Below are 14,109 nucleotides of genomic sequence, written 5' to 3' on the forward strand. Positions count from 1 at the left end.
GGGGCACTTGCTTTAGTTTTGGCAGATGCCCGGGTTCCCTATTGTGTGGCACCTTTACGCCTCTTGCCCGCTGAGAGCCATGGGACAGACGTTTCTCCGATGAACAGAGTCGCTCTGGGTTCTGGACACCTGTCTTGCTCTGTGGGGACCACTGAGTGCCCCCCGTCCTCGAGCTCCTGGGGAGGCACTTGGTTTTGTCTTATGGCCACCACATGGGGTGGACCTGTCCCCGTCTGGCCAGGGAGGGAGGGGCCCCATTCTGCTTCTGACTGGCTTAGGGACCTGCTGTGGCCTTGTCACCTTCCCAAGCCCCACTTCCTTAGGGAAGAGGGTGGTCACTGCCGGCCCCCTTTGTGGTGTCTCAGGGAGGGTGACGTGAGGTAACGTCTCTTGGCGCCTAGTGCAGTGTCTGGCCTGCAGACCCTGTGGAAACTGCACACTCATGCTTCGTGTCCACTGCACGGAGGGGGACCCTGTGGGTGTGTTGGTGGGGAGGTAATCCGACAACCGTTTGTCACGTGTTCAGATGATGGCTCCTGGCCCCCAGCGGCTGCCTTGGTTTCCTCTCCTGGCAGAGTCGCTGCCTCACCTGACTTGGGAGTCTGTACCTCTCCAGAGTGGCCTGTGGGTGTGCAGGTTTGGCCCTGTCCCTTCTCTACGCCCCCTGCAGGTGCTATGCTTGTTCTGCAGCTCCCTGGTGTCCCTCTATCCGGGGACACCCCGCCCTCCCACTGCCCAGGAACTCAGGGGCCTCTCTCCTGCTTCAGGCTGGCTGCCTGGGTCTCCATTCCTCTGCCTGGCACCCTGTGGGCGCCTCCTCTGTGTCTGGACAGAAGCTTGACAGCCCAACCCCAGTAGGGAGACGCTGGAGCCCGGAGCCCACGCAGTGCCCCCCCCTCGGGCGGCCCTCCGGGCCCTGCTAATGGCTTTGCCTCTGGTTCAGTTTCCAGGCCGAGCGGCCCGCGCTGAACGTTGTCATCTTCCCCCTGCTGCACGAGGGCCTGACCGATGTCATCCGGGACGTCCCCATGGTACACCTGGACGAGATCACCTTATTTAAAAGCAGAGTGGCCGAGGAGCCGCCCAACCTGTGGTGGTGACAGGGACGGCTAGCCTGGGCGAAGTTGCTTCCATCGCCCGAGCCTCCCCACCTGCCGTCTGTCGTCTCCGTGGCCGAGGAAGCAGGACTGCCTGGACGGGCGTGTGGCCTCTGGCCGCAGTGTCACTGATGCACGTTGCGTGTCCACAGACCCCCGGGGAGCCTGCCGGACACCGGACTCCTGGCCGAGGAAGGGAGCCCTCTGCCCCGGCCATCCTGCACACCCATCCTTTCCCTGGGGCTTCTGATGCTTCCTCTTGCTTTTTCCTGTGAGGACTCATCTCCCTGTGAAGTTCGGGTTGAGATGGAGTGAAGAGCATAGGCGGGAAGAATCAGCTGTGGGCCACTCGGGCCCAGCTGTGGGCGTCCTTCACCTGAGACATGGAACATGCGTGCTGATTCCTTGGGGCCCTGACCAGGTCCCAAGGGCGCTGCACGGCCCCAATGCTGCTCCCCTCGCTTCAACCCCCAGGAGTGTCCCTCTGCTCATGTGTTCCTGGTCACCTGTCACCGGGCTACATGAGGGGTGGCCTGGGGGTGACCGTGCATGTGTGTGGATACGCTCACCCTGTGAAGTGTTCACACTGCCGTCCTCGATGGCCAGGCCAGTGACCGTGGGCCCGGGGGCCCCGCCTCGGGTCGGCTTTGAGTGTGATGCAGCTCGGCGCTCTCCTCAGAGAGACACGTTTTCACCCAGTTATGTCTCCGGTGTGTTTATAGCCAGGTGATGTCGGACGAGGCAGGGCCAGTGCAGGCAGGGACCCCTGGGGCGGGGGCTGCCAGGGTGGGGAGTCGGCTTCGGAGGCTGGAGCCCCCCTGGAATATCTGTATTTCTGGGGAAATACAGAAGCACAAGGCTTCATTAGAAAAACTTGAAAGGAGGTTTAAGGCTGAGTAGTGAGCAGATTACCCCATTTCAGATGGCTTTATTTAGCACTTTAAAAACATTCAGCGCAGCTATTCCAGAAATGAGGACCAACCTCCAGTGTCCAGGGGCTCCCCGTGTGCCCAGCTGCCGCCTCTGCCTTCTCCACTGCAAGACCCTCCCCAGACCTGGCGTCCGTGGCTGGGGGCCCCTGACACTCGGGACACGGGGCGGCTTCCGGCCAGGGCGCCTCAGTCTCCACAGGGCTGCCCCCCCAGGACCTTCATGCCTGCCTCCCTCTCCCTCTGGGCTGGGGGTGCAAAGCCCACCAGGCCCTGCTCACACTGCTGCTGCCCATGATCTGTGGCCTCCAGCCTGGCCATCTTTGTACTCTGTTTCCATGGTGACGGTCACCCCCATTCTCTAGCATGTCCTGCAGTTTACCTGCTATGAAAGGACCAGGGACTTGGCCCCTGGGCATTCCTTTGCCTGCCCTTCCCTGGGTTCTTGAGGAGCCAACAGTTCAGCAGCCCCCACGCCCCAAGGCGGAGGGGTCCAGGAAGCCTTTCGACGGTGGCCACAGGACGTGGGCACTCCGGCCTGGGGACATCATCTTCCTTAGCGCCCAGCAACTCCGGTTTTGCTCCGCGTCCCCTGACGAGTGGACGGTGTTTGCACGGGGGAGCTGGGCTGATCATAACTCCCCTTCACCCTGCTTTTCTTGCCATGGGTGCAGTCATTTCTTCTGCCCCCGTCCTGGTCTGCAGCTGGTGGCTCTCTGCCTCCACCAGACTCCAGCCTTTACCTTCACCTGAGAGCCACAACCTGGATCCGTCTCTTCTGACCTCACAGGCACAGGAAAGGCTGCCCTGGTCCCCAGAGGTAGGGCCAAGGTCCCTGATAGGGCCACACAGCTGTAGGCGAGGGTCTGAGAGGTGTGGGAGGGCCCCCCTCCCAGATTTCTGGGCATTTCTTTCAGATGGCGCCTAGAGACCACCAGGCGAGCGTGATGAGGAAGGGTGGTGTGGGGACTGACCACTTCCTGTCCTCAAAGCAAGGGTGTGGCTGGTGACAGCTTGACAGGCAAGGGGGACACAGCCCAGGACGGAGGCAGGTGGCCTGGCCAACTCCAGGACCCTCATGGACCAGGCTCGGCCCACCCCCTGGACCCTGGATGGCTCTAGGTGCCCTTCTCCTTTTCTCCAGAGCCACCTGGGCTCAGGTACAAGAGTGACCTTCTCACCGGGAATTTGTACAGAGGCTGCGGTTGTGTTTTCTCGCTCTCGCCTGGATGGCTGTTGTCATGAGCAAGCAGTTTTACCCAGTACCATCATTTGTGCCAGTAGACAGCTGGGAGGGGCCATTCATGGGAGGCTGGGGCGCAAGCTGCCTTGGGAAGGAGCCCCCAAACAGTAGACCTTGTATTCTGTGTCCCCTGCAACCATCCTTTTACTTAGAGCAAGAATTTCCGCTGCTTCTACACCCAAGACAGGACTCACCAGATGTTAATAATGTGCTTATTCTCGCTAAGTGCTATTTTGGCACCGGTGTTAATTGCAATTTATATTCTGCAGCATTTTACGCTGGGAAAAGAACCCACCCTAATGGTCCCCAATTGGCAGAACAGGGCTGTTAAGCGGCAGACCATATGCTGCCTGCTGAGAGGGGGCTGGTCAGCACTGGCGCCTGTGTGTGTACACGTGTGTGCGTGCATGTGCATGGTGTGCGTGTATGTCTACACATGTATGTGTGCATGCTGTGTCTGTGTGTGGATGCACACTCGTGTGTGCGTGAGAGACCCTGGGGGAGAGGGAGTAAGCAAGGAGGGATCAGGGCATTTATCCCTTGTTCAAAGGGTCCCCTGCCCCCCTTGGCCTCCCCTCCTTCCTGGGCTGTCCACCAGGCCGTGCAGGTCTGCAGGTGCCCCCAGGGAGGCGCTTGAGCCTGAGGGAAGCAGAGACCACAGGCTCCCTCCCTGCTTTCAGTGGCTTTGCTCATTTTCACTGCAAGTATTTCTGTTCCAAGACCAAGGAGGCTGCATTGGGAACACATCACTCATACAATGGAGGAATTTTATCCCTGTCTCCACCAGGCCCCTGAGGCCACCGTGTGTGTCCGCGGTGGGAAGGTGCTCTCTGTTCAGGCCCGGGATTGCAGCCCAGGACAGGCCCTGGCAGTGGGCTCGGCACTGAGGGCGAAACTCCCTTAATCGCCCCCTGTGCTGGGACCCAGAGCTGCAGAGCACTTGGCGGGGGCGGCTGACGGGACAGAAGCTTGGTGGAGGCCTGGGCTGGGAAAGCCATGGTGGAGGAGCAGGGCTGCAGGAGGGTCTGAAAGCAACATGCTGCACCCTGATCGCGCCGATGCCCGGTTGCAGGAGGGACCCTGCCCCTGGGCATCTGCAGGTCCTCTGGGTGGTGCTGGGCAGCGGTGGCCTCCCACTTCCTCTCGTACTCATTACCTGCTTCGTTAGGATTTGAAAATTGTGGAGACCTTGTGAGAAAATAATAAATTAGTGGATGAGGGTGACGAGCATGGCGGTTGGCAGTGGGTCCCAGCAGTTGCAGCCATAAAGCCCGAGGTGAGGGAGACGTGGGACAGGGAGGGGGACGTGGGTGCCCATGTTCTTGTTGCCTTGCCCTGATTGCCCCCCCAGCCCCTTTGATAGGAAAGGCATAGGATTGTGTGGGAGGGGCTCGGGTACCCCTTGTGATGGTCACTGGTCCCATGTACATTGGGGGCGCAGGATTCTAATTACAAGTGTCCAGAGTCTGCTGGGCATGGTGAACAAATTCCCACAAAAGTTAAAAAAAACCCCAAATGTGGGTTTGACACCAGCCAACCAATGTCATCTAAATGTTGTCTAAATGACCCCACTTTCTAAAGTTCTTTCCAGAACCACTGAAGCATGGGGCTTTCTGTGAATATCACAGCGTCAGGGCACCTACCGTGCCTCGTTTCAGGACTGGCCCACCCGGGGATGCGGTGACCACGGGCTGCTTGTGGGCTGTGTGCAGGGCCTGGCTGAGCGGGTCGGGGCAGAAGCTGCTGCTGTGCTGAACCTGGCAAGGGAGGGACTTTCTGTGGAACCCTGGTTGGGCGGAGTGGAGGTCCCCCTGCTGTGCCCACTGTGGGTGTGGGTGTGGGTGTGGGTGTGGACACATGACACGCCCTGCTGCCGTGGTGTTTCTAGCCCCAGCACCCGCTGTCCCTCTGACCATTGCCCATCTGCATGTGACTGACGGGAGACAATCAAGCTCCGCGTGTTTGTAAGGCCGTGGGGGTGAGTTGGCCAGGGATCTTGTGGTATGTGTGGGACCTAGGTGCTAAATGACCGAATACGTGTCACCTGCCTTCTGATGACAGACCTCGTCCATGTGGTGATACCCACTCCTGAATTTTGTGTTCAAACTACATTTTGAAGGGTATTTTCATGTAAATTTGTGGCATGTGGAAAGTTTCAAATAAAGTGGACTTGATTTAGAAACCAGGTCGCTGTGTGGTCCTTCCAGTAGGGACACTCCCGACCTTTCCCCTGGGACCCCCTCGCCAGTCCCGGACGGGGCAGATGCACTGCGGTCACCCACTGCTATGCCTCGTGGAGGACACGCTGTGCTCGGCTGGGTCGTGGGTACCTGGGTGGACCTGAGACCCCAAGAGGGGACCACACGCTGCCTGCGACCACCTGTAGGTGACTGCTGGGTCGGCCTGTGCAGCTGGGGAGGCAGAGGGGCTGAGGAGGCAAGGCCAGGCCCGGGCTGTGCACGGACTGCACGTGGCCTGGCACGTCCCCGGCACCGCTAGCGCCTCGTGACTGGCTGAAGGCAGGCAGGGCCCGAGGCAGTGTCGGCAAGCATTATGCGAGGGCCATGGGCACCGAGTCAGTTTTGTTTTCGTTTAATACAGCTCTCTATTTTAATTGTGGTCACAGACACATACAAAATTTACTGTCTGAACCATTTGTAAGTGTCCTGATCAGTGGCACTCACACTGTTGTGCAGTCGTCACAACCATCCGTCTTCAGAACGTTTCCATCTTCCCAAACTGACGCTCTGTCCCCATTAAACACTCGCAGCCCCTCCCCCAGCCCCTGGCACCACCTTCTACTTTCTGCCTCTAATAATTGGACTCGTCCAGGAGACTCATCTGAGCGGAATCCTGCAGCATTGGTCCTTTTGTGAGGGGCTTATTGGCAGCACCAGTTTTAGGCAGAAATTTCCTTCTCCAGACCTGGGGCTTGAGGAAGGGGCTCTGGCCGTAGCACAGAGGGGGAGGGGAGGTGGTGCGTGAGGCCGGGAGATCAGGGCAGGTGGGGAGGGGCCAGGGGAGAGGGTGGGCTCCAGGAATGCTGCAGGACAGGACGGGGACCGTCACGTGGACACAGGAGGGGATGCCTCCTCAGCTCCTGGGTTGGTCCTCAAGGTGAGAGTCACCTGAACCTTCCTGGTTGTACCTGAGCCAGTCACCCATGCTTGGCATGCGTCCACGGCCTCCCCATGATGGCTCACTTCTGGCCTGGAGCCAGGGAGAACACTGAGGGCCATCCTCAAGGGGTCAGGACTGACCTTCCCCCTTGGCAGGACTGACCCTCTGCACTGCTGAAGCCAAACTTGACAGCAGGGGGAAAGATGGGAGTGTGAGTACAGCCTTTACTTCAGACACAGGTGTGACTCGGTCATGAGGGCGACAGGTAAGTGGGAGGAGCAGCCAAGGCTGACAAACGCGGAATGTGCCACCTGTGTGGTACAGCAAATCAGCTAACATCGGGGTGTGGAAGAGCCCTTTGGAGGGGCTCACGGCTTCCATGGGCAGGTGTTTGGACAGGGCACAGCACGATGCCTTGCCTCTGTTCATGGTGTCTAGAGCCTCTGCCGGGGGATGGAATCTGGAAGCATCTGTACTCAAGTGTCTGGTAGTTGATGCTGGCCGTCAACATGGCCCTCAGCTGGGCCTGTGGCTGGAACGCCTGTGCGTGGCTTCTCTGTGTGGTCTGTCCATGTGGGAAGTTGGGCTTCCTCACAGCATGTCAGCTGGGTCCCAGGAAGACCCAGAGGGTGTGCTCTCGCCTTGGACATCCCATAGCATCCCCATTATGCACTGTTGACCGAGGCAGTCACACAGGGCAGGGGACACAGACCCCCACCTGTCAGGAGGCGTACTAAGGTCTCATTGCAGGTGAAACAGGAGGTTTAGCAAGTGCGTCCCAGTGGGGAGAGCCGCCGAGTAAGGCTGGGGCTGTGCGTCTCGCCCTGCCAGCTCAGCCCATGGCCTTGCTGGGGATGGGGGCAGCACTGTGCTTGGGGAGGGCCCCGGAAAGGCCAAGGGCCTGCACTTGGAGTTGACTGAGTGTGTGAAGGAGCGTGGCCTGAGTCAATAGGCTGAGCCTCAAAAAAATCACACTGACCCCAAGTAAAGCCATTCTTTGAAGCAAAGATGAAAAAGCCAGGAGCCGTGCGTTCCAAGCCGAGGGTTTGCTTAGAAGCCTGGGAGTCAAGGCTGGAGGAGGGACAGACGGCAAGAACAAAAAGCTTTGTCACCAGGGGCTTTGCACAGGATTTATTTATTGTCAGTGTTTCCCTTTCCTGATGGCAGAGGACAGCACTGTGGATTCCTGACCTTTCAGAGCTGGAGGGACTGAGGCCCGAGGGTCTACGCACCAGTTAGTTAGTTAGTTAGTTAGTTAGCTAGTTAGTTAGTTGTCTGTCTCGGCCACAGAGCCCAGGCCTGAAGACAGCCGGGTTCAAGGATAGCTCATCCCCTCCACGCTTCTGGCAGATCCGCGGCCGGAGCCCCATGGAGAAGTTGCTAGATGTGTTTGGCCTCTCCTCCCCCACTTTCGAGGCAGCACACAGTGCAGCCAGTGAGAGTTGGTCAAAAGGAGGACAGACCACCTGCCCCTTGAGGGAGGAGCAGGAGGGTCCTACAAAAGTCAGCCCTGGGCCTGGGAGCCCCACGGTTTGCTCGGCACCATGCAGGCCTGGGGCGGGGGTGGGGGGAGGAGGAGCAGGGGCCAGGGCTGGCTCTCTCAGGTACTAGATGCCCACCTGAGCCAAGTTCTAGGCTGAGGTAAATGCCACCCAGGAGGGGACAGGGCTGAGAGAGGGGAAAGGGCCACAGTCGGGCTGGGGATCAGCATGTGGAAGGGCCAGGTCCCTCTTCTCAGATGGGCCTTTCTCTCCAAAATGGCCCGACACCTCTTGTGTGGCGTCTCTTGCCTTTGTGCCCCCATGGAAGGCCGGCATCCTCTGCTTCAGGACTGGTGATGCTGAGGCACGTGACTGAGGTCGGCCCTTCCTGGTGGTTTCTGCTTCATTGCTCAGCATCACACTTGTCACAGGGCCACTAGCTTTGGCTCCTGCGGCTGCTCTGGGCCGATCACGGGCTTCCTCTCTCTCCTGGGGGACGGGATGGCTGGACGGGATGGCTGGACGGGTGTGTGAGCACACAGCCAGCACAGACGGGGCGCTAGGTCCCAGCTGTCCCTCAGTGACTGCTGCTGGGCTGGGCTCTAAGCCAAACCTGCAGGGAGGGCCTGTCCGTGGGGAGCTGGGTGCCACCGCTGCCCCTTTAAAGACATGCCGTCAGTCATGCTCAGGGGCCTCCACACTCACAACACACATGCCCAGCATTCACACGTATTCACGTTTGCCTGCACACTCATTCACACCTGCACACTCAGATTCAGACACCCTCACACACACTCGTACATATACACACTTGACATTCAGTCACGTGCACACACCACTCTTACACGTTCGTACAGGACACGCACAGTGTTCCCATACTCATTGCCCATTGCTCTCTCGCATGTACGAGAGATATTCCTATAGTCACACTCATAGGCGTTTGCTCACTAATGTAACATGCACACGCTTCCACAAAGGGACCGACTTAATTTTACACACCAGTGAGTTTACATAACCAATTCAATTAAAGGTAAACTTTTCCATTATGTTCATCCCAGGAAATCTGAAAACCAGAGAAGGAGAATCCAGGGCAGAAGAAATCACCCACATCCTCACCAGCCAGAGAACCTCTGCTGGCGTTTTACTTGCGTCCTTCGAGTCCTCGTGTCATGCTTTTAAAAATCTATAGCTGTGACCATTCAACTTAGGGGCCTGGTTTACAGCCACCACAGTGAAAGCACCTTGTGTTCTTGCACACTCGTTTTAATGATGTGGCTTTGCTGTCACCTGCCCGCTGGCCACCCCTGCTGTCAGACAATTAGGTTGTCTCTGATTAGTTATTCTTCCAGGAAGGCTACTCCAAACATCCGTGTGTTGGAGCGTTTTTCTATATTTGGAGTTATTTCTTTGGGAGAGACTCGTTTGTGAAATGTCTGGTCTAAGGATGGATTTTTTAAGGCTGGGATGGAAGAGCTTTCAGGAGGCTGTAGGAGCTGCGTGACAGCGCGGGAGTGGGCTTAGCCTCTTTGGGTAGGATGGGCTGGCCCGCACCTTCATCCCTGGCTTCAGAACGCGGAGGTCACCTCCCAACTGCAGACTTACTTCCCTGCTTTCAAATGTACTAGTTGCCCAGGACATAAAGGATTATTAAGGCTTATAAATTAACAAATGCAGGTAAACTGAAATTCATCGACTTCAGATGATGTCAATCCTACCCAGTGGTGAGTCCCCACAGTCCCCAAGTTTGTGTCCCGGGGCCAGCAAGCTCCAGCTGGCTATGCCATCAGAGGACTGTGGTCTCAGGCAGAGCCCAGACGGCTCCCTCCCACTCACCTCTTAAGCAGGCCTCGCGCCTGGGTCCTGGCGGTGTCACACCAGGCTATCTGAGGAGGTAGGATAGGGCCCCCAAAGATGTCCACACCCTGATCCCCACCCCCCACGACCAGCTTACGCGGCAAAGGGGAATTAAGTTTGCTAACCAGCAGACTCTGAGATGGGCGGGTTATCATTGTGGGCCATGTGTAATCAATCACGAGGGGCCTTGAAAAGAGCAGAGGGAACAGGAGAGAGGAAAGCACAGATGGCCGCATCAGGACTCAGCCCAGCGTTGCTAGAGGAAGGGGCCATGAGCCAAGGAACATGGGTGCCTCTAGAAGCTGGAAAGGGCAAGGAAATGGATTCTCCCTGGAGCCCAGATGACTCCGTGACTTTAGCCCTGAGAGACTCATGTCAGATTTCTGGTGTCCAACTGTGAGGAATTAACCCGTGTTGTTTTAAGCCACTAAATTGTGGTAATTGACACACTATTAGCAATAGGAAACAAATAGACCGGCAGAGGCTCCTCTGCCTCTCCCATCCTTCCTGCACTCTAGCCCTCCAGCAAAGTGAGGGAGAAAAACAGCTGGGCACGAAAGAATGACCAGAAGGAAACAGCCACCATTTCTCCTGAATGGAAGGTTTTCTGCTGACTTCTTTTTCTCTTCTGTTTTTTTCCAGATTTTCTACAATAGGCATGGATGAACTCATTCTGAGATGTAAACAAAACAAAACACATATAAAAATAAAATGAATAGAATAACTTCATTGAAAACACATGATAGTGTAGAACTGGGAATGAGACCAGGCCACGTCCATAGCTAGTAAAACAAGCGTTGTCCTGGAGTGTCTTGATCCCCAAGGCAAGTTGCAGGACTCATACAAGACATGATGACCTGTTTTGGTGAGGAAAAACATGCCATCAGGATGTTTGTGCACTGGCCGGCCATTATTGGGGGGGTCTTGGCGGAAGCGGGCTTCCAGCATGAGGCTGACGCAGGCTCTTGGGAGCTGGCGAGGGGCAAAGTTTGGGCTGTTCAGACCCATGCTGGGGGTGGAGACGGCCCTCCTTAAATTGGGATGAAGAGAGCCCAGAGCCAGCCCTTGGGTGGGTCCAGGCGACCCCCCCCGCCCCCGTATAGGAAATGGGGAGCCAGAAAAAAAGCCCTGAGCTTCGTGAGAGGCTCAGGTCTCCTCCCCCGATAGCCATGACCTGCCCACTGGCACCCGCCCCAGGCCCCATGCCAGTGGACACTCAGTGCATCTCCAAGGCACAAAGCAGCCCTCCCTTGCCTGGCGAGGAGTGGAAGGCCTGCATTTCTTTTAACCTTCTCTGTTTTAAAAAAATAAAACACCAATATAAAAAAATCACACAAAACAAACCGTTTGATGAGTTACCGTAAAATGTTGAGAAGCAGATTTTGCCACTCACCCTCGGTCCTGTGATGACGGCCTCCCCCGCTCCCTCCTGAAGTAGCCAGTCCCCCGCCTGTCCGAGTGACCCCGGCGCTGTGCCGCTTTACCCACCGTTCCCTACGCCGCTGCCACTCGGTCTTGCGCGTTTTAGTTCGCTGTATCTTTCCCCCCCCCCCCAAGATCTCTCTCTCTCTCAATCTTCATTCTCAGCTCCTTTCTGTTATTCATAGTTTGCTGCATCTTTTAAGTCTTGTTCAGCGGTTCCTGTCCATCCCTTTCTTTTTTGTTGGCCCGGGGAATTGCCCACGTCTGGAGTCTGCTAATTGCATCCCGTGATGCCGTCCAACACGTCTGTATTCCCGGTAAATTGGCAGCTGGATGCAGAGGTTTGGGTTCAATCCTTGGGTTCAGTTGGACCTTTGGGTTCAATTTTTAAACAATATTCTTTTTTTTTTTAACTGATTTTGTTTTAAGTGTAATTTTGGGGATAGGAGTACATTCGTGTGATTCACAATGAAGAAGTATCAGCAGATTCCGAGTAAGAAGCCCTTTCTTACTCCTCTCCTGCCCCTCACTCTCCTGGTTCGCCTGCTGTTCTACCAAGATTCAGGGATTCAGTCGTTTTTCTTGAATAAACAATTCCTAGTTGCTGCAAGCTTCTGATTAATTTCCAGAGTTCTGAAAAACTTGATTCTGACCATTTTTGCCAGTTTTTCCTGTTGCTTTTCTGGAAGGGTGAATTTTCAAAGGTTTTTCCTCAGCCACTTTTGTCCCTCCCACCTCTGCAGTCCATTTTGACAGCTGTGTGACATTCCACTGGATGGATGGACGTGGACTTGTTAGCCTGCCCTGTGCTTGGGCACTGAGATTGTCCTCAGTCTTTTGTGATTCCGTACAACACTGCAAATGAACAACTTGAATATCTGTCATTTTGCACAAGTGCAAGTGTCCATAAAATGAACTTCTAGAAGTGGAATTGCTGGGCCAAAGGCTCCATGCATTTGTAATTTAGATAGATGCTGCCCGGATTGTCTTCCGTGGTGGCCGGTGGGACCAATTTACGTCCCACGAACAATGTACAAGAGTATCTGTTTCCCAGTCTTGCCAATAGAGGGTGTTCTCTAACTTTTGTATTTTGCCAATTTGATGGGTGAAAAATAGTATCTCAGTATAATTTTACCAACCATTTCTTTTATGAATAAAGTTGAGCATCTTTTTATATATTTAAAAGTCATGAGGATTTTCCTTTTTCTGTGTTTTTTTTTTTTTTTTAAATTGATTTCCAGGCTCTCTCAATATTAGTGAGACGAGGGCCTTTATTTTTATATAAGTAAATGTGTGCTTCCCCACCTTTCTTACACACCTTGCTCCCAAGGACCTGGAGACCTCGGACGTCACAGATTCTCTCAGCTCCACACGGGCTGCTCTGCCCTTGGGGGGAGGCCAGGGCCCTGGGCCCTCCTGGGGGCCTTGGCTGTCTGATGAGTCAGGCTCAGGACACACACAGGTACCAGTGGTCTGTCGGTTGGATACGCTTTGCCCTCCGCTAGGGTTGCCCTTCACCTCTTGTGACTTCAGCAATCTTTACTGTGTCCCCCCAAATCCAGAGGACTTTGACAGTAGCCTTCCAGGAGCTCTCCCCGCTTTGTCCATGGCCTTCCAAACAGAACGCCCTCTGTGCGTTACTTCTGTGCCTTGTTCAGACTTTCACTGCTAATTTCCGTTATCCTACTGAATTCGGCTTTCCAATCATTTTTTTTTCCTAATAAAATAATGATCCTCATTTGAAAAAACACAGAGAATATAGATAAAACATAGAGAATATAGATAAACAAAAGGAAAAATAATTTAGTCTCAATGTTAATAGTCCAGAGTGTATCTTTGGACTTCTTTATGTGTGTGTGGAGATAATGAAAAGTTAAAGTGAGATATGCCCTACAAGCAACTTTGCCCCGTGCCGTTTATGTGTTGTTTATGTGGGGCATGTGTTTCTACCTCACACACTTTTCTACACCATGATTTGTGACAGCTTTAATTTTTCATGAGTTGTTTAACTGATCCCCAGTGGTTGGACATTTAGGTGGTTTCTAAGCTTTTTGCTTTTATAAACAGAGTGGCAGCAAGTGTTCTTACAAACTTAATATTTGTGCACCATTTTCTACACCATGATTTGTGACAGCTTTAATTTTTCATGAGTTGTTTAACTGATCCCCAGTGGTTGGACATTTAGGTGGTTTCTAAGCTTTTTGCTTTTATAAACAGAGTGGCAGCAAGTGTTCTTACAAACTTAATATTTGTGCACCATTTTCCTTCAGAACAGAAAGCATTCTTAGAAATAAAATGTCAAGGTCCAGAGTTCTGTAGGAGTTGAAGTGTCAGTGCACACTGGTGTGCTCACCCCCAGAAAGAACAGGCACTGTCCCCCAGTAGTGAGTAGGAGCATGGCTTCGTGTCAGGTGGCCCCGTTGGCTCATCTGTTCCCTCCCCCATAGTCAGATTGCCCCAAGGAAGGTGCTGACCAGTCTTTCCTGTCCCAGAGCCCAGGCTGGGCATGGGCTGGGGCTGGTCGCTGAATGTTTGGGGACATGGAATCAATCAAAGAGGGAGGGAGGAGAGAGTCCCTTCAATCTAATTTGGCTCATGTCAGTCTCTGTGCAACACTCGTGTCTGGAAAAACAAATCTGATGCTAGGGATTTTTGTTCCTAAAATGTGTTTAAAATTCTAAATGTTAAAACCAACCAACCAACAACAATGACAGCAAACCACGGAAGCAGGAATGCAGCTGCTCTTACACACATGGCCCGCCTTTACACGGTGGTGGGTTATTCTGGGCAGAGGGCAGGCCTGGTGCAGGGCCAGGTGAGGCCACTGGGCAGGCAGTAGGCTCTCCAGGCTCCTGACCCCTCCCAGGCCCCTCTCCTTAGCTTGCAGTCTCAGTTCGTTCTTCTGTGTCTTCCAGGCCTCACGTACAGTAGGTCCTGAGTAATTGTGTGCAGTTGGAGCTGGT

General features: G+C 54.7%; 1 protein-coding gene across 5 annotated transcripts in view; it reads left to right on the forward strand.

Annotated features, from left to right (window-relative positions):
- FBXL18 (F-box and leucine rich repeat protein 18) overlaps positions 1–11,261 on the forward strand; it is a 37,048-nt gene extending 25,787 nt beyond the window's left edge. For 4 of the 5 annotated variants that reach the window (XM_019753651.2, XM_019753652.2, XM_074313964.1 and 1 more), the window contains one exon: positions 944–5,451. In XM_019753651.2, the coding sequence (XP_019609210.2) occupies positions 944–1,100 (157 nt within the window). In that variant the 3' untranslated portion in view covers positions 1,101–5,451. Of the gene's footprint in view, positions 1–943; positions 5,452–10,366 lie in introns of those variants that run through there. The other variant, XM_074313962.1, reaches the window with a different exon arrangement.
- Positions 11,262–14,109: the final 2,848 nt, after the last annotated feature.

Source organism: Rhinolophus sinicus, linkage group LG10, assembly GCF_036562045.2.
Source record: "Rhinolophus sinicus isolate RSC01 linkage group LG10, ASM3656204v1, whole genome shotgun sequence".
Lineage (NCBI taxonomy): Eukaryota > Metazoa > Chordata > Mammalia > Chiroptera > Rhinolophidae > Rhinolophus > Rhinolophus sinicus.